The following is a 21,379-nucleotide window of genomic DNA, read 5'->3' as shown; positions in this document are numbered from 1 at the left end:
TGTTACTGGTTGACTACGAAACAGCTACTAAGAAGCTTATCTTAATATTTTATGAAACTTGAGAGTTTCAGAAAAAGTGTAATATCCACATAGCAAATCCATAGACCTATACTCATTACACGAGGGGAAAAAAAAAATTTTTACTATTATTTTTAGTCTTTTATTTATTCATATTTTGTCTGTCTGCTTGGAATTTTTGCTTATTTTGAATTTTTCACTTTAGTTTTCATTTCTAACTTACTATTTCTCCAAGATAATTTTTTTGCTGCTTGATTTTGACCTCTAAGTACTTCTTCCACTGAAGCTTTTTGAAAAATGTAATTGTGCATGAAATGTGATTCTCTGTCATAAGTTATAATATGGAATGCTGTTCCACACTTTCAAATATCTTACACAGTAACTTTAATTATGTGCCAATTCAATCAAATATTTGGAAAAGCTCTTCTACTTCACCTTTTAAAAATGCTCTTCTAAAAAACCCTGATAACTCAGTACCAAAATTCTCACAGCTACATTTATTCCACATGTGCCCCACTTCTACATCTTTTATTAAAGGGTCTCCAAATCATGTTCTTTAATTATAATACAAATAACAGATCTTGTATCTGCAATATCTGAAGACTATCAGTAATAGCAGACACTCTATTATCAGAAAGAGGCATTCTTTTTACTTTCACAAGCAAAAGTGAATCTATTTTAACTATGGTACACTAGACTATGACAGAGGTATCACAGCTACTATAAATTAATTATACAAATTAAGAATAGCACCACTTATTAGTCTAAAATAAAATTTAGGCATGCAGAAATGTTTAGACAAAAATTACACAAATTACTGTAAAATGATAGCATGTGCAACCTATGTGTGAAATTTTGATACAGTTAAGAACTGCAATAACAAACTTGTTCAAGAACTATCAATCTGCTGTGACTAGGAAATAAATATTGCACAGGCTGTATGGATAGAACATTGTCTCTGTTACTTCATCTTCAGATATGCCCCTTAAGTTCAGATACATACTGTTTATCAATTCTTTATGTTCAGCAAGCGTCTTTGCAGGATCCAGCCAGTACTGTGAGACAGATAATTACAAAAATTAATTACTCAACATGGAAAATGCTCCCCTCCAACTCAAAACATTCTACGATTCTATGACATCAAGTGTAAATAAATTTGCTGCACACTAAGCAAAGAAAAATTAATTTTTATTTTCAGAAATGGTTTCACAGAGCAGGGAGAGAAGATGTCTAGAAATTTGCACCAAGGTAGGGAGGGCACCGACTCTTCCACCAAAGTGTTTACAGCACTAGTTGGACAACTGTATCAAACTGACCAACGTATGCTTGGTGCACCACAGAGGGATGAGCTGTTACTTGGGTTCCCATAATGTTTGACAGACAATCTGCAGTATAATTTCTCACTGATTACTCTACCTCACCTTTATCAAACATCTAATAAAAGTCATCCTCGTGTTACTGCTGACCACAGACCAGTTGTGTACTTCACATTATGGTTACACAGGTCACCAGCATCCTGCTCTTGTAATCCCTCCAGCTACTTATTTCTTCCTTAGCTTGACATTTCTGTGATTCAGTTTTGGAACAAAGTGCAGAGGCAGTTGCCAAGACCATTCTTGTCTGTATTTTCTTCAGCTGTCATCCCTCATACACAAGCTTTTTGCATCAGCTCAGATTGGTGCCCCATCTTAAAACACGGCAATTGGAAAGGCTGAAGAACACAGCTCCTAGAGGGAGTCATTAAAGGCAAATTTAATCTACTCACTTAGTACCCACCCCTTTTTAGCTGAGGAACTACACGGGCCAACAAACACAAGAACTTCTTACCTGCACCCTTGAACTAATCTTATAGGGAATAAGAATAATGTGATTAATCTAAAAATCTCCCCCTTCTACCCAGAGAACTTCTCTGGTTTAAAAAAAAACAAAATTGTGATTAGAACGAATAAGTAGCAGAAAGAAGAGAAAACACTGTGAAGTATTTGAGTGGAAAATCACAAGCAACTAATTTAATAAGTGGCTATAAACAACTATCATTGTATCAGGCTCTAGAAAATATGTCTTACGAAGAGTGGCTGAGGGAGCTGTTGTTTCGTCCAGAAAAGCGGGGGCTCAGAGGGGACCTCATTACTCTCTACGACTACCTGAAAGGAGGTCAGTCCCTTCTGCCATGTCTCCAGTGAAAGGACAAGAGGAAATGGCCTTAAATTGCACTAGAGGAGGTTCACATTAGATACTAGAAAATATTTTTTCACTGACAGAGTGGTCAGGCATTGGAATAAGTTGCTCGGGGAGGTGGTGGAGTCACCATCCTTGGAAATGTTAAAGGGGTGTCTAGATGTGGCTCTTGGGCACATGGTTTATTGGTGATTATGGTGGTGCTGCACTGACAACGGGACTAGATGATCTTGAAGATCTCTTCCAACCTTGATGAATCTGTGTGATTCTGTGATTACTTCGACAGAACACAAAAACTAGTAACTTCCACTAGCTGCAGATCCATCTGCAACAGAAACAGCAGTATACCTTCCTCTTGATCATTGTTATTTCAAATCCTAGAATGTTTGTTAGGAAAATTTTCTGAATTTTGAATGAAAAAATTCTTCAGTACATGCGTATATCAAATACATCCAATAGCTATTCAAAAATGAACCCTCTTAACCTCAAGAGAAGGTGGGGAAGGGAAGAAGAAATGATCACACTTGTTCAAATATCCCATTAGTACTCCAAATCAGCAACAATCTAAGGTAGCACAATAGGCTGATACATAGATTTTACAGTCAACAGGTAGAATAAAGGCACAGTAAATCTGCAGTGCACATTCTGGGTATGCAATGTAGTTTGAATTTGGTCTGACCTCTCCTCAAAACTGGCATCACAAAATGAACAACATGCTGTGAGTATAACTTGCTTAAGTCTGATAACTCTGTGCTACACTGCAAGATATCAAAACTATCCTGGTTCAAAATCAGATCAAAATCCATCACAGAATAACTCCTTCATTAAGTTCTCCTGAATTGAACTAAAATTAAATTGGCTTCAAGATATATTGCCTCTTAGTCCTCTTTGCAGTTGAGCTTTATATGCATAGGTAGATTGATTATTTGTAAAAAAAATAAAAAATAAAAAAAATTAATATTAATGGATCAACACTCAAATTTGTAAGTGGAATACAGAACAGTTACAGATTTCTGGTTGTCTCTCTGCAATCTGAACTTCATTGCCTCTTGTTATCCATGTGATTCACTGACTGCCATGAGACAAACTAGGATTTGGCCAAGTAATCGAAGAGCATACGGACACATGGAGACAATGCAATCAAAACACATCACATCGGAACTTAATTCTCACTGGGTTGTACTTGACTGGCAGTAAAATTATATTCTTTGTGTGGTCTTCTGAAGGCAATTTCCAAGCTTGGGGGAGGGGGACAAAATTCAAAGGGAAAACTTCAGATTCAAAGGGCATCTGAGGAGAGGAGAGGGAAGAAATCTGTTTATTCATATCACTAAATATTTCCTTTCCTTCCCTCCAAACTGAGCAGACAGGAGCCTCTCATCCCTCATCCCTGTCAGATAGATTGCTGCTACGTATACTAGTAAAAATAAGTATCAGCTGCCATGAGAAAACACGTGGGTGCATGCAGGTGAGGCTAAACACTTCAGTATGGTGGGGAAGAGACAAGAATCTCATCTGCCTTTTCATTTCTCCAGTAAGTACTTAGCATCGTGGCAATGCTGCAAACCCACGCTTAAAATCACTGTGTAGTTATTTATTATTTCAAAGGCTGCCAAAATTTTCCTGAAGAATGCAAGGGGTGGGGGGAGGAGTGACAGATTTCTAACATTTTATTTGTAAGCCAAGGATGAATGGAATTTCATGGATAATGAAAAGGCATTTTTCAAGCCAAAGTCAGACAATAACGATGGGAACATTTAGAAATCCAAAAACCCCAACAACAGACCCCTCAGAGCATACATAGTAATGTGCATTAGATACTTGTTAAATGTTTGCATATACCTATAAATAGTTATGGGTATAGTTACACTTTCAAGCTCATACGCTAAAATGCCAATAGAAATGGAACAAAAAAGTCACTGTCTTATTAATTCAACACACTTGCAGAGCAGTTGCTGACAACAAACCCTACATTTGTGAATGCCAAAGCAGCTCTGATGCTCAGCCTTCACTCCTTTCATCTGCTTGGCATCCAGTGCGCCACTTCTCAGTGCTTTCCCACCTGTATCTCTGCTGCACAGACTTACAAATATCTCACCACTGTTGCAAGGAGATGGAGGATGCAGTATATACCCAAATAGCTGCACGAGTCAAATTTTGTGAATCTGAAAGAAGTATTTAACATATACAGAAGAAATGGAGAAAAAATAATAATTTTTAATAGCGTATATCAGTGCAACCATCCAATTATTAAAGTGATGGCTACTAGTTTACTAATTGTTCTTTACAAACACAATATAGTATTATTTTAATAATTTTTTATTTACTAAGACTAATTATAAAGGTACAATATAATTAAAAGAAATAATTCCCTTAAAATTTTTGGGTAGAAATGATTTTAAAAAAATGTTGAAGTACAGCATAAAGAATAAATGGGGTTTTCTGTCCTTTGTAGTTTTACAAATCTGGCTCCCATATAAGCCAGATGTGTAAGCAGTATGCATCCAAGCTCCATGCAGTATTTCATATTTAGTCCTTTTAAATGCCTGCAAACATTTTACCACAAATCTGGAATCTTTATTTTTTGTATCTACTTAGGGTTAAATTTGTGTCAAATTTCATTAACCTGTTTGAAACAAAATATTAACTAGGTTAAAATGTTTTCTGTGGTATCAAAAATGGTGCAGAAAAATCTGTCAACTTCAAACTAAATCCTGGACTGCCCCAATTAGAGCCTTACGAAGCCATACCCATCATACCATACATGTCAGGTTTTTCTCACATTTACAACAGCAAAAACCACAAGTTTGAAGAGAAAATGCATCATTTTTCAATTATAATCTGAAATTATCAAGATTTTTCTGCAACTTAAGACAACACTAACAATTAGAATTGTGTCAGGTTTTTTTCTACAAATGTTCAGTGCAAAGAACCTAAAGCTGCTAAGCTCAAGTTGTCCCTGTTATATAAGAAATGTAAAAATCTTCAGGCAATTCCTACATACAAATATGTATTTAACATCTCTGTCTTTTCTTTATTAGAATGTGAAGCTATATTGATTCTATTTAGTATCAGATCATCAATGTGAATATCCTATTCATCCTGCTGCACTCTAAAAGTGTACTCTTACTACCTATAAATCACTTGACCACCAGCTTTTTCCAGGTTGTTTTAATCCACTAACATTCTTCTAAAATTTCTTTCTTATAGTCAAAATCATCAGTCTCCACTTTCTTTCCACTGGTTTTGTCATCTAGTTTAAAAAGCACAACAAGTCTTTTTCTTCCTAGACAATTTAGTATACTGTGCTTGTGGACAAAGGTAAAATCCATACCAAAAAAAAACCCAAAAATCCGTTCAACAATACACAAGCTAAGTACAATTCAATTGTTTTACTAAGATCTTGAGGTCAGAATACGCAGTGCACTGTATGACAGTAGTTCCCTAGAGAAAAACATTTTTGATTGCAAACAAAATTTTGCTAAAATTATGCCCTTCTTTCCATAGCTAAGCTACATTACAGTCTGTTCAATCTACTCCCCTATGTAGTTTGGTACACTTCCTCATAGCAGGGGAAACAAAACACATCAACACTGCAGGGTGGGTGCATGGTATAGAGACAGGGCTTAACTTCAGTACAAATAAACACGGTGATACAGCTTTCTGTATTTGTATTTCTCCTCTTAGAGCCTAAGAGAGTATCAGTATGTTGTACATCGTCATTATAATAGTCAAATTAGCATTATTGGATAAGAAAAGAGGGATATTTTCATCACAGCCTGCTGTACAATTTCTTGTAAAAGATGCTCGAAAAGCCTGATTCTTTTGGGATTTGACATAGGAACACCTTTGGGCTTCAAAATTACCCTTTCCCTCATGAAATTCTGCTCAGCTTTTCATTGGATATTATGCATTTAAACTGTCATTTCCATTCTGTCTTTTGCATGCCTCAAGAAAATACTGGCCTCCTTCCAGAACAGTAACTAGCTTGACTGTCCTAAAGACCCCTGGTAATGCCATAAAGGTAATAGCAAAGGGATTATGTGAAGAACACCTGGGAGCTGCAGCACAGTAGGAACCAGGAGAGTGGCAGGATAAGTACATCACTGGACCAATGGTTTACCCAAATATCAAAATGCTGAGAGACTGTAAAGGGAAGAGTGTGGCCAGTAGGTCAAGCAAAGGGATCCCGCCCCTGTACTTGGCCCTAGTGAGGCACTTCCGGAGTGCTGTGTCCAGTTCTGGGCTCATCAAGACAAGAGAGACCAGAAGCTCTTGGAGAGGGTCCAGTGAAGGGTAACAACGATGATGAGGGGTCTGGAGTATCTCTCTGATTAGGAGAGATGTGGGAGCTGGGCCTTGTTAGTCTGGAGAAGACTGATGATAAAGCATGCTAAGAGACTCAGTGGCACTCAGAGAAAACTGGTCTTTCTTTTAAAGTATTTGCACCAAAAAAAAAGGTGCACTACATTAAAAAGCACCATGTAGTTTGTCAACAAAAGCACTAAGAGATTAGGAAACAGTACTGACAACTTACAGCACTAGTTGAATCCATCTGTGCATTTGGATGTAATTTTATATCACAGGATTTTTAATTATTTATTAAATGTTATATTTTATTTAATTATTAAATGACACTTTTTGCTGTTCCTTAGGAGTCCTGTGTTCTTCAGAGCCCAAGATAGATATAGTTTATCCTGTTCTGGTAGCAATTTGTAATCTCCCAGAGCTGGATTTTGCGAATTAAACACTCCTTTTACCATGGAGAGTTTGGGGAAAAACGGAATGTCAGTAAAGCAAAATTGGTGCAATATGATCACATTACTACCATAGAGAGAGGAACATCCAATTTATGCTTTATCCTACTGTTCATGGTCCTGCCAGTGCCACCCAGTTTTGTCAATTCCTTTGGTGCATCCAGCTATTCACACAGGCTAATTAGTTTGCTGGCTGTTCAGGAAGAGCCCATTTTAATGTTATGTATTCATACAGTACATAGCACAGTGAAACCTTGTTCACTGATCAGAGCCCTACTCACACGACTAAAATAATTATGAAACCACCCACATAAGAGGTAGCACACCAACACAGCTCTTAAAAGACCACCTGGAAGTGCTGAGGCATGCAAAAGTAATGGGGAAAATAACTAAACAAGTTCTTTCAAACCCTTAATAAGAAAAATGTTTCTTTTGTGACTGGTTTGTGCTCTTTAAATACATAGTTTTGCCTACCCTGCTTTATTCATCATTCAGTTAAATATATAGTGTGACCAAAAAAAATGACAGTGCAAATAGTAAAACATTCCCCGCCACAAGCAATGTATTAATAAATAGCCAAACCTCCAAACACTTTTCTCTCTCTGAGACTAACTCAGGAGCATGGTTTTAAAACTAATTAGCAAGGTAACCTTTTTCCTCTTCCCTTAGGAAATCTACTGTGGTCGATCCAAAAAATATCCAACCCAAAATTCAAATCTAGGCTTCTTGCCAGCCATTACAGGACTAATTCCCACAACAGTCCACCACAGTGAGCATGCAACTGAATATATGTTTACAGCTAAAGCACAAGGTGTGTTTGTCACTTGGAAACTTTCCATTTATATTGCCCATTCTTAAAAGTTTACAAGATTTCACTAAAAATAGCAAGCTAGCAACATTAAACCATACACCATAAAACACATAAAACTACACATAGTAGCACATTTTGACTCATTTATGAACTTGTTTCGAGGAAACAGAATCAGCTTTTACTTACTCATACACAGACAAACATGAGGAACTGGCATTTTCATAATATTTTGTTACAACATAATTCAGGTGTAAATGCAGCAGTACAAACTCGGCCACTCATTGTGGCAGCATCTACATGGCACGGCAGGTGCACTCTGTAAGGTGGCACACAGTTGTGGTCTCTGGTTGTACCTCCTGTATCCACACAACACAACTCGTGTTGGTGCAAGAGCAGGTGAATGACAGAAGTGGGATGAACGCCTTCCTAATCCAGGGGAAAATCAAGAAGCATGGTGTCTTCCTGACCTTGGGCTGGTCAGAGGACAAAGCCTGAAACTAACATTAAACTTACAGCATCACATTGCAGCATCACGTGAGAGAAAAAGTTAAAAAAAGGTTGCATGTGTATGTGGAGAAGCTGAGTTAATTGGGCTCTGGCCTACAGCCCATGCCTATCACCACAACACAAATACACTAATATCATACAATCAAAACATCCAGTCTGTTAGCAGGATGTGTCCTAAAATGTGCTTTTATGGTTTAGGTCTTTCAGGAAAGAGATGCTCTTATTTTCATAATGTCATATACACCATCAAATACATCCTGTGTATGCCTCTGGAAATATTCCCAGTAACTGCCATTTCTATTTTATTTGCCCCTATAGGAAAAAGGAAAACACTTTTGAGAGCAAAGAATACCTACCTGCTCTTCATTCACACCTCAGCTTCCCCAGGAAATCAAAAATACTGTTTTTAACAGTCTACCTTTAGTTCACAGCTTTCATCTCCATGGAATGAAACTTGGTTGGAAGCTTATCAAGGAAATGAATTCAGAAATGTCTAGACTGCAGCACAGAAGTTACAGTGACTGGGGCAGTCTGTAGCTCTCAGCAGCAATCAGTAATCTTCTGCTAATACTGTTCTGAATTCAGTCTCTACATGATCAGCTTCTGCTTAACAGAAGAAACTGGCAAATATTTAGCCAATTTATTACTGTGTTTAGATGAAACAGGGTCTTATGCAGTATTCTAATCACAGAACATTGGCTTCAAAGTGTAACTGCTTGATCTAATTCAACCATAGGCCAAGCATTACTCCCTTAATAAAATTAAGGGAATATGAAGACCACCCTGTGAATACAGCACCAGTCTCTCTTGCTGAGCATCCCTTGCTCCTCACCTCTGCCTGTAGTAACCCTGGACAAGCCATTTGGGGAGGTGGGGGCACTCCAGACAGTGCTGCCACAAGCCACTGTCTGCTTAGGCTGAAACATCTCAGCCTGGTTTCAATCTTCTTGTCTATTTAGGACTGTAATCTCCTGGTGGAAAAAGCCTCAGATATCTGGTGAGTCCCTACCAAGAAGGTTCTAGAGAATATAGGCTCAAGGACACAGAGATGGTTCAGGCAGAGAGAAAACATCATTGCCAAACACTCTGAAAGAGGCATCCAGCCAGTGTTCCAAGGGAAGCAGGCTGTTATGCGCTCAGGGACACAGCTTCCCAGACACTGCTGGGCAAAGTGAAGCTGGACAGAGTAAACCACCAAGCACTAGCTTCATGGTACAGTATTAAAGAGGAAAAAATATTAATCCTACTTTCATATAACAATTTTTTATTCTTTATACTTTCTTCACTTAGTTTTCAACACCATTCAGCATTTGACTGTGTTCCTATCTAAGATACTAGTGGCTATTCCAAGACTCCATTGCAAACAGAGAAATTATTACTGGATACCACAGACAAGAAATAGTGAAAGTTAGTGAAAGTATGACAATTCAAGCTTTACAGGCATTTATAGCACAACAGCGTAAATTTTATATGTGGAAAATCCAATTTGCTGTGTGTTTTACTCACCGTTTGATGACTTCGATCACAGTAGCGTAGTCCAAAGTAATCTATTTCCACCAGGTTTAAGTGACGAAATACGTAGCCCAGGACAACCGACCCTTTCGTTGACTTCTGTGGGAAAGAATTTACAGAGTCTATTCACAAAGATGCTCTGCTTTTGTCAGCTATGTGCAGTGGCATTCATGCATTTAATTAGCTTTGTTTAAAAAAAAAAAAGAGGCAGTTCGTAGTGCCTTTAACAAAAATTTCAGCAGTACAGATGGAAATATTTTGCCCTCATACATGTTTGAACAATAATTCTGTAAAATACTGTTAGGAAGCTGGCAAGTTAGTAGTTACACAGTACAAAAAGAACAAAAACCCCCAAACAAACTCTGACAATGGAGATAGGAGGCAAAACTGCCCTTAAGATCTAAGTTACGCATCATTAGCTGCTCTGTTACTAATCTTTGTAAAGAAGATTTAGTTTTATTTGCTTTACTTTTAAATATTTTTGATAGTAGAAGGGGGAGCAGTCTAGCACCCTGAATTGAAATAATCCTGCTGTTTCCCTGAATAGTACTTAATTAGGTGTCTATTACAGTATTTGCAGACAAAGCTGGGGACAATATTGCAAACAACATTGTCCTGTTGAGAATGCATTATAAAAAGCTGTCTTCCATGTGAGCGCCTCATATTTGTCAGTTTGCCTGGCAGCCAACAACACACAGATAGGAAGATGGAGAACAATTGCACAGAATGATCCCCCATCGGAATCAATTAGAGCCTTTGACTATTACAATCCTAAGTTCCACAAGAAAATATGGACATAACTCATAATTAGGTGTTGCTTAACTGCTTCATATTTTATAAACTACTAGACTGTAGTAAAATCACCAGAAGGATAGAAACAGGAAGAGGAAGTGGGATGTTGATTGCACTATGCCACTTTTTAGCCTACGAACAAATAATTTCAAAATTAAAACAGCAAGGAACACTGATTAAAAAATCCTTTAATTTAGCTTTGCTGGTAAAGTATCAATCACATAACAACTGTGAAGATCTATTCTTTTTTCTTTTCAGCAGGTGCATTTGGTCAGGCTTTATAACAATAGTCACAAGGGTAAGGCCAATTCGACAATTTCAGGTGGCCACTCACATTCAAAGCAAGCCATAACAAGGTGTATCTTACATCTCTGGTAATATGGGAATTGCATATCCATGCTATTTACCAGATTTACTATATATCTGCTTAAACCAGGAGATGTTCTGGAAAGGTTCTCAGTGTCTAAATCCATCATACTGGTTATTTACACTAAGCAACTGCAATTACATATTCCTTCAGCATGTACAGTAAGCCTTAATGATCAGCCACAAAACAGAGAGCTATCTGGGGAAAAAATATGATTAAGGTAAGCAGAAATTCACTAAATCTCATTTTAGCATGTTGGATAAAGCAGAGCAACACAATGATTTTATCATCAGATTCCTCAACAGGAAACTGAACGTGGATTGTCAGAACAAAGTAAGACGAGAATCAGCTGTAAAGTGACTATTAGGAGCACTGTAGCAAAAAGACAGAACATAGTAAAACACATCTTAAAAATACAAAAAATGCAAGCAATAATTGTACTGCCTTGTCTTATTTTTAAATCAGTTGTTATTCAAAGAAGCAGAGGAGGTACCCCACTAAGAAGGACATAGTTATCATTCATACGCTGGACTCAATGATCCTGATGGGGCCCTTCCAACTCAACATATTCTATGATTCTGTGTCACATAAGGCAAATTACCTTTGCCATTATAACTGTTTCCATTTTCATTTAAACAGTACAACAATGTCTTGGGAACCTAGAATTAGACAGGCACAGGTGAAGCTCTTATTTTGAGCCCTGACTCCTAACATCGCGTGTGGATAAAGGATGGCAACACTTTCCACTAGGCACTAAACATTAAGAGAATATTTTAGACAAAAGGAATTCTACGATCAGCCACTTAGAGTCAGTGGGTTTTGACATGGTTAACCACAGTGTGGACAGTAAATCCTATCAGGAGGTATAGAAAGGATTACCTGCACCATGATTTACAGGAGACATGGAGTGGGGCCCATGCAAACCTTGCTGAGCTTCAAATCTGTTTGCTTTCAAGGAGCTTTCCACTCCTTGTCTGACTAGCAGCATTATTCATAGCGTCAGTTGGTTTTATTAGCAGTTCTAAGAAACACTAATCAAACCACAAAGATTAAGTAGTCAATTTCCCATTCAGGCATCTTACAATAACAATACACACTCCTGCAATCAAAGAAGCTTAAGCCTTACAGGACTTCAACTTATATGACTCTGCACCGGCTTAGAATACAGCTACTCTTTTGGGCTGCAAGTCTTCTGCTTCAGTCAGCTGAGAACTGCAGTACTACATACTCTTTCTACATAAAACTTTTGGGACACTTCTGTGGACACTAAAGCTAGTGTGTTATCCCCAAGAAACATACACATTTCAAACCTGATTTGGTTCAAATTTAAGCCTCCTCTCTTTACCTTCAGAGATAAAAGGCTTTTTTAACTGCTTTTTACATCTATTGCTAGGCACAAATGCCTGCCAATTTATTTTCTTGTCCCAGCTCACTTAACACTTCCATAGTGGCAGGTCCTGTGGAAACAGCTGTGAGGAAATGCTGAGCAAAACCATCCAACTTAAAATGGCTGAGGTTTCTCCACCTCTACAACAGCAAGATGCTCAGTGCTTTGGTTATCCTCAGCCAAAACTGACTGTGGGCTGTAGTCTCCACGTCCCTCTTCGCCAGTGCCTTTCACGTCTTTCAGCAATGCCTGTGTGTGCACAAGGCAGTCCTTTGCAAGGGAACAGCCAGGATGTGAGCCAGGCCCTATCCTCACATCCTTCTAACCTCACCTTCCATAACCTCATATTTTCCCAGCACTGAAGAGCACTCTTCAGATAAAACACTGACCCTTGGAGAAACCACTGCAACCTCATTTTTAATTCAAGTTCTCACTTTAAGCCACATGATTTCAGGGTTTCATGCCCCTAATTTGCTTCTTCAAGAGGAGTCAAGAAAGTAGTTTTGCTGATGAATCCCTAAGTGACTACTTCTTAGTCCTGAAATACATTTTTACCACATTTGTAGAAAGTTTTGCCAACTAAGAAAATTCATTTATTTCCCCTGATAAAATTACAGCAAAATTCAAACTAAAGCTATCAAAGATGTTAACAGGATTACATATGGCATTACAAAGATCGCATAATCTGCCTTTCATTAAGCTCAGTCTTGCTAAAGGCTTGCATTCTTAGGGATAAACCCAAGTACATTTGAAAATATCATCAGCAATGCTTTCAAGAGAGAACAAAGAATTGTTTGAATGAGTCATAATATCTTTCTTTACATGTTAGCATTGCGGCTTCATAAACCAGAAAGGCAGGTTTCTACTGGCTAAAGAAAATCACAGGGAGAACACTCAGGAGAGGGCTGATTCAATTGCACTTTTCTTACTCAAATAGTGCTTTTTAAAACAGTATATACAGTACTACATTTCAACATAATCATATTACAGTATATTTGTACATAGAAATTCTTATCTTTCACACTGCTCATTGGTTTTTAGCTCTAGTGAGGTTTTTCTAGTTGGATATTTTTTATTTTCACTCTTGTGTTCTACAGTGCAGTGGAAGTCAAATGAGAACCATGGTTGATGTTAACCGAATTTAAACACAAAATGTCTGCCTCAGTAGGATGGTAGTCCCTCCCTCAAAGGAAAAGTGCTAGAGGTAGTGAAGCCTCTTTTTATTAGACTAGAATAACACATTGCCTCTTTTAGTTCAAGAAGCCATCCTGAAACATTTCTCCTCAAAGTAATTCAATCCACAGACTCTATCTCTTAGAACCTCATAAAAGCTAAGGAACATGCAGATGAATTTACAAGCCTTCTTTCAAGAAAAGGACTTAGAACTTTAGTTGAACATAACCTTCAACTTTCTGAGATACCTTCCCCCATCAGAGAGTCACACCTGAATGCTGAAGTTGTTATTCTGCTTATACAGTGGCAAGAGATAACACAGAAGAAGAGTGGAAGTTTCTAAAGCTAAACAAGGGAGTTTCTAACAGAGTATGGAAAAACAAGGAAGCTGTTATGGGGGATGATACACAACCATGCTGAGCCGTTCAGACACAGCTGTCTAACATCTCCTGTGAAGGACAGGGTTGTGTGGGTTATGGTGCTAACAAGCCCTCCAAGTGGGAAGTACATTTGATCTTTGCCTATTCTACCACCTTACCTCAAGCTCAGAAAAGGCTAGTCACCACCACAGTTTTTCACCACCTCCTGCTGACAAAAGCAGCAATGCACAGAGCTCTGAAATCAAAGTTCTTGGTGTTTTTTAACAACACAGAATAAGGACCCCTTTCCCCCAAGGCAGTCAACCACCTAATTTGCATAACACATGTTCAAGCAGAGAAAAATCTTTAAATTAAAAATGCTAAAAATGTACAAAATATTTAACTAGATTAAACAGCTTGACCTTAATTTCCAGAATGCATGTCCAAGCAGAGAAGAATTTACATTAATGTTATTTTATATGTGTAGGCGTTCCCCAACACAATCATGTAACAGAGGTAAATACTTTCAGGAACTGAGGATTTAAAAAATGCAAATGTAATTTGCACACAGGCTGTCCTAAGTATACACCATTCAAATGAACCATCCAAACTGTACTAATCCATCCCTGCCTCTCTCCTCATCTTTTACTGACAACAGACACGCCAACCTGTTTTCAGAGATTTTTTGTCTGAGAACTCCTTGGAAATTTATGTACACATGCACAGACCTCCACATCCCTGTTCTGTTCTACCTGCTGGATATAACATATGACACTGAATTCTAAGTGCTGGATATTAAGATACCTGTAGACTAGTTCTATTTTCACTAATAGTCAATCTAATACATTCCAGTAAGAAAACACTATTCTAGAAAAATATCTAAATACCTAGAATATCTATATTTTTTTGGTTTGTAATTATTGTATCTATCACAAATTTATCTAGTTAGGGGCCAACTCCTTAAGAGAGGGATAGATTTCTAGGAGCACGGCCTCCGGACAGTTAAACATCTCCCTTTGTAACTACTCGCACTTTGACACGTTGTCACAAAGAGATGTAAACTGATCTATTTGACTCTGAAACACAGAAGAAAAAAGCTAAAGAAATAATATTTTAAAAATATTTGGATTATGGCAAATCAGTTCAGTGGACTTCTTTTTGGGGGGAGAAATATAAGCAAGTATATTTACATAGTGTAGCAATGCAATTTGTACATGACACACTACAAGAAATGCTCTAAGCAGGAACCAAAGTCCAATGAAGAACACAGAGGCAAGTGGAGCAAGTAAATAAGTAGTGGGAAGACAGCTAAATTTTGGATATGTAATTAAATATTTACTAGTGCTTTAAAATTGATCTCTCATCTGCCATGAAGGATATTTTTTAAAATTACAGCAACGGTGCTGTTGCTACAGTTCTGTCTAGAAGAATTCTGACCATATAAATTTTATTTAAAAATCTGTTCACTGATCTATTCCCTAATATTAACATTATCCAGTTCGTTAACATCTATATTCACCGTATGACAGATGAGTTAAGGTACCAACAATAATGTATTTCAAGTTCTCACAGAAAAGAGCTCTCCTGAAGAACTGAATACCAATGAACATTTCCATCATTCTCATGTACTTTGAATAATTCTACATCTAAGAAAAGAACTGTTACAATAATAGTGAAATTTAAAAATACAGCATACAGCCACTCATTTGGAATGGTTAAGATGTTGGTTACTACTATTTTTTTGCTTTTCAAAAATACTCCTCATGCATAGCAGTGTGACTGGTGTACCTTCTGGTTATGCACGGGCTCTCTGTGTCCTGATTAGGAACAGAAACACACCACAAGCACCTGGAGAGGCAGAAGACAAGTACATGTGAATTGATAATGCATGAACTTCTTATGGGCTCTCACAGATTTGTTTTAAATATTCCCTATGAATATGGAAGATACATTCCTTTCGACCCACCAGAGCTGTGAAGCTCTGAGACAAGAGAAGGCCCTTTTCTTCAGGAAGCCATGAGAGGCTCCATGGTCAAGCAGGGCTCCCATTTTTATGTGGTGGAAGTGTTACCCTGGTAGAGAAGAGATGGTGCACCTACTTTCGACACATTCATTCCAGTTAAAGTAAGCATCCCCTGTTTTCCAGGTCATGACATGGTTTCTGCAAAGTTTTTTCCCGTTCATTCTTCATTCAGTCTTTCTTGAATCCTTCCTCATATATACTTGTTGCAATTTTAAAAGTCTATTTTTGATGTTGTGTATTTTGACATTCTTGATTTCCATTTTGTCACCTTTTCAGCTCTTTTGCCTTATTTTTTTTCTTTTTTTTTTCTTACTTCCTTTATTTCTTAGGCTTTACTAAAGCAATATTTCTCACATTAATTTTGTCAATGTACATACAAAATATCATTTGCAGAATAAATAAACAGGTACAATCTTTTTCGTTTCAGTCATCTACTTCTGTTATGTTTGGTTCTATTCCTCCTCTTTGACAGATTTTGTGATTTCTGCCTATGGGCAAGAGGGAGGCACTTTAAGTACTAAAGCTTCAATTCTGACATTCCTACCTTTTCTTATGGTCATCTATCTAATCACTTCTATTAAGTTAGGTGTTGGGTGCATTTTCATAGAGCATATTAAGCTCATTATGCACAGCAGTTTTTGGGCATAAGAATTTATAAATCAAACATCACTTGCTTAACTGCTTTAAGTGCAACACTGACAGGGGAGAATGTCAGTAAAGAGTTGAACACTAAAAAACTTTCAGAAAGAGAAAATGTTTAAAATTATAGGTACTCTGTCAAACTGCTCAGAGATTTTACTATTACTTCAACTGTTAAGCAAAGCAGGAATACTATCATATTATAACCTTGTTATAAGAAGTTGGTTCAAACTACTAGCTGGTAGAATGAAGAGAAGGTTTTTGTGTTGCATTGTTTGGGGATTTTTTAGGAGCAAGAAGAATGGGAAGGAGATGGAAATGTCTTGCCATTTCATTCAGTCAGAATGAATAGCTGTACTGTCAGAACTGAGCATACCTGCAAAAGCTTGTTTGTACAGAGCTCCACAAGACTGAACAGAAAGCAAGACACCTTCTCATGCTCTCTCTCCCTAAGCAAAGCCCAGACTTGGTGTCTTGCTTAGCACTTCCTCTCAACCCTGGAGACTCAGATGCAAAACTAACGGAAAAGACAAATAGAGGGTATATTTCTTGAAAGGACAGAGGTACCACCTTTTCTCCCTGGCTCTCACGTGGATGACTCAGGGAAAGTAGAGAGGGGATGTGGCAGGAAGAATGTGACAAGGAATCATGGAAGTTGTAGTCTTCCGGGTTCTCACACATGCTCAATCAATACTTGATTGTCATTAGTTGAAAGATCATGTGACATGTTTAAGCGCTGTATTTAAACCTAAGTGTTTTGAAATAAATCTTAATTCTGCTCTGGTACTCGTGTCTGAGCGGGGTTCGTGCCTTAACAACACCTCAGATGGTTGCCCGCATCGGGACTTCACCAGGCAAAAGGAACCAGGAGCATTAAGCTGTGGGGTGCCTGCCAGAGGTGTCCATCTCACCAGGATTAAAAAGGAAAAAAGGAATAATACAGTGCACTGGATTACCTCTGCAAAAAGGGACCAAAAAGGAAGAAAAAAGGACCGGAAGAAAGGGCAACAGAGCTTCAGCACAGAGAGGTAACCAAAATCTGGCGAAATGGGAGGGAGGAATTCCCATAAGAGGACATTTTCCTCAGAAATTAAAAAGACAGCTGAAGTTCTCATCCATTTTTTAAAAGAACAGAACAGAAATATAGAAAAAATTGACTTTGGGACTTACTGTATTGGATTTCCATAAACAAACCAGCTCTACCTTTATCTGGCATTCACCAAGTGTTATCTTGGAGGAAAATAGGAAGCAAGTTAATTGAAAAAACAAGTGAATGTGATATAGAAGCTATCAAAAACTTAGCAGCATGGAGAGAGGTTATGACTGCCTTGAACTTACATTACAAAGAAGCAAAAACAGCCAGGACAGCAGACCTTTTTGCCCCCAGCCCCACTCTAGCCCCAGGCCCCCCTCTGACTGCGTGGCCCGAAAACAATAGAGCAGGGATGGTGCACGTTGGTGGAGAGAGATGAGGAGGAGAGGGAGCCCTTGGGGGGGACAGTGCAGCGGCAGCGTGTAGTCTGGAAGCGCGTGGTGCTTGGTTCACCTTGGAACCATGTACTTCTTTCTGCCTGCTCTCCCCAGCCACCGCCATTGGCGTGTGTTCGGGGCTGCACGTGGCACTCGCCACCATGTGCGCAGCCGCATGGCCTCCCGCCATGCCGAGCCTGGTCCCTGCAGCGGGGGTTCCATTGCCGAACGGGGCTGCCATGGGACCCCGTGCCTCTCAGTGTGGGGCTGCCAGAGTGGCGGTCCCGTGGCTGGTGGCCAGATCCGTGGCAGAACCACTTGCAGCCGTATCACCCCACCTGGGCTTGGGGGGTGGCAGCGCGGGCTCAGCAATGGGGCTTTTGGCTGAGCATGCCAGCTGGGTGACAGCATGGTCGGCGGGTGGTTTCATACTGGAGCCGTCCACGGCCACGCTGCCTGCCCTTGGAGCTGCGGCGGGAGCTGCTGGCTTTGTGGAGACTGACCGCCACGCTCCATGTGCCGGCACCGCCAACCCAGCAGCGGCGTTTGCGGCAGGCGCAGCGCTGGGACAGCCTGGAGCCTATGTGGAGGGCTGCCAGATTTATGCCAGCGGCTGCTGCTGCGGCTGCCACCTTGCAGCTTACGGCTGCGTCCCCCGCACCGAGTGCCAGGCCAGGTAGAATGGTGGCGGGGGTGCAAAGTGCCGGCGCTGTGGGGGCTGCAGCTGGAGGGCAACAGGCGAGCTGCTATTGCAGAGGTCAAGAGAATCTGCTAGCTCCCTTTAGCTATTCGGGGGCCGGCAGACCACCACGGAGAGAGTGCAGGGACGCAGCACGGCGGCTGGGACTCGGGGCTAGGGCACCAGCAGCAGCGGGGGCTGCGACAGGAGAGCAACGAACGGACTGCTGTTGCGGGGGTCAGGGCGTCCACTAACGCCCTTTGGCTACACAGTGGCCATGAGACCGCTGCAGAACAACCACGCGGCAACATGGACACAGCCAACTTACTCCAGAAGTGAAATGGAAGTGAGAGTGCCTCTTCCATCACCACCAGTTCAACCAACGCACAACAAATACACATCTGTTAAAGCACCACCGTGGGTCTCCTATCAAGAAACCAACCCACAGCCCTCACCAGCCTCAGAACAGCTTCTACACCAAAGACAGCCTGATGGAGGAGGAAAAAGAGAATTTAATGCCCGAAAAATCTTAGCCAAGCTGTGGCAAACTGAACTCAGTGAGACAACAGAACCAGAAAAAAGACAAGCAGTTTTGGATTCTGCAAAAGAGGAAGAACAGCAAACGTGGCTACAGCTACTACTTCAGCTCGAGGAAGAGAATACAGACTGGGAGAGCACACAGAACATCTGCCTGTCCAAGCCCAGACCATCAGCAAAGTCAAAGCTACCGATATTGAAGTGAACTGCACGTGTACTGACTACATTGCTGGCAACGACAGCTGTTGGTTTTGTACTGTGAGAATTTCAGCTGGGACAACACCATCCACCTACTGACAGAACCAACAGTCTAGAGGTAACATTGCAAAACACAGTAGACATACAGCTATCAGCTACCATGTTTAATTTTCTAAGTAACAAAAGGACAACTTTACTAATTGACAGATTATCTGCTATTATAAAAAGTTCTTTTGTGTTACAGGGGGTAATAATAATAATAATAAGAGGGGCTCCAAATCAAGTATTTACTTCTCACTATTTTAAAATGCTGTTAGACAATATGCCATACAAAATATGGAAAGTCAAATCTAAACTAGTAGCAAAGAAACAAACAGTTACAATTTCAACTGCAGAAACACAGAATTCTTTATACACATGTGGCAGTATAAAAATGTGTAATCGATAAGGGAATCATAGATTTTGCATATAAGTTTTTGTATTGTATTATATTGTATGTATGTTCTGTCTGTTCATTGGTTGATATTTGACACAGTACCATATAAGGTTATGTTCAGCCCCTATCTTTTATGATTGGTTGTGATTTGCATGCTCCGCCTAAACCCCACCTTCTGTTCTAGTGCCTTCCTTACCAATGTTATTTAAGGCTGGAGCCATTTTGTGTAGGGCTCTTTTGTGCCCTTTCGTTCCTCCCTTTAAGCTGTTCAGCTGCCCCGCTACTTTTATAATAAAATCACCTTACCAGCTGCACCCAGAAAAGTTGTGGAGGTCTTTATTACAGCGTTGACCTCCACAAATGGTGCCCCGTGTGAGGAGCGACAGCTACAGTAGCAGCAGCAGCAGCAGCTGGTAAGGTGCTTCAGATTTCAGTGAGCTGACTCTTAACATCTGAGAGCTTCACTGCCACACTTAGAGAGCCATCGCAGCTGGACGGTAGACCGGCTAAAGGACAAAAACACCGCACAGTAATGCCGGAGAGGTGAGCAAGGATTTTAATTACCCCTTTTTACCACTAACATCAAGATGGGAGCTCACCCTTCAAGGGAGGAGACAGAGATGTATGGATATCTAAAGGACATGATCAGATATCATGGATATAAATTAAATAAAAGATCTCTGAAAACGCTTACTAGATGGATTTATAAAAATATGGACCCCGTTCCGGAATTAATCATGTATTTGGAATGGGTACAAATCGGATCCTTACTAACAGTTGCAATGCATAATAGAGATCACCATGCCACTAAGGCTGTTGATGCATGGAAGACAATTTTTGCAATATTGAAACATACTATAAAATTGGAAGAACAAAATGGTGGATCAAAAGACAGGGGCAAAAAGGACACCAGGTTAAACAATTCTTCAAAAAATGGCGATGAGCCCTTGAGCGCGGGACATCCCGGCGGGAAAATAGATAGCGCTAGAGTCTGCGGCGGGAGATCAGAAACAACAAATGGCGGCTCGGTTTGTGGCGCGAAAAATTTTACTAGCTTTCAAAATGGCGCCTCCATAGCAACCAACACCATAGCAACGGAGGCCCATGATGACATATGCACCATACCCACATCCAGTGACATTTTTAGTATCCAAGATGGTGGTGCCCAAGGAGCTTCCGGCTCCCACAATGTAAACATCCGCCAAGATGGCACCGCCCAGGGGATAGTTACCGGTAGCTTGAGGCCTGCAGTTGACATCCATAGATGGGCCTCAAACCAAGGCTAGAATTCACCACATTTGGCAAGCAACATCTCCAAGTTTTTCAGTGTGAGAGTGGTGATGCCACTCTCCGAGCCATGATGGACGGAACAGCGAAGCATGTTGCAGAACTTGTGGCCCGCCAAGGAAACGAGAAGCGCCGGATCCATCAAACCATCTCCAGTGAAAAGAAAGTGGTGTTTTCAGAGGAACTTGAATTTTTGGAGTAATCATGAACATTCAAATCAACAACTAACTACCTCAAATTCTATTTGCT

The 21,379-nt window shown here is 39.8% G+C and overlaps 1 protein-coding gene across 6 annotated transcripts in view; it reads right to left on the bottom strand.

The window, feature by feature from the left end:
- Window positions 1–21,379, bottom strand: part of EPB41L4A (erythrocyte membrane protein band 4.1 like 4A) — a 140,909-nt gene that overhangs the window by 66,180 nt on the left and 53,350 nt on the right. For all 6 annotated transcript variants that reach the window (XM_027667200.1, XM_027667204.1, XM_027667202.1 and 3 more), the window contains exons 2-3: window positions 9,778–9,882; window positions 1,022–1,073 (exon numbers count right to left, since the gene is read on the bottom strand). In XM_027667200.1, coding sequence (XP_027523001.1) covers window positions 1,022–1,073; window positions 9,778–9,882 — 157 coding nt within the window. The remainder of the gene's footprint in view (window positions 1–1,021; window positions 1,074–9,777; window positions 9,883–21,379) is intronic.

The sequence above is a fragment of the Corapipo altera genome, unplaced genomic scaffold (assembly GCF_003945725.1).
Source record: "Corapipo altera isolate COAL_440 unplaced genomic scaffold, ASM394572v1 60935, whole genome shotgun sequence".
NCBI lineage: Eukaryota > Metazoa > Chordata > Aves > Passeriformes > Pipridae > Corapipo > Corapipo altera.
This window is presented reverse-complemented; position numbering and strand designations above follow the sequence as displayed.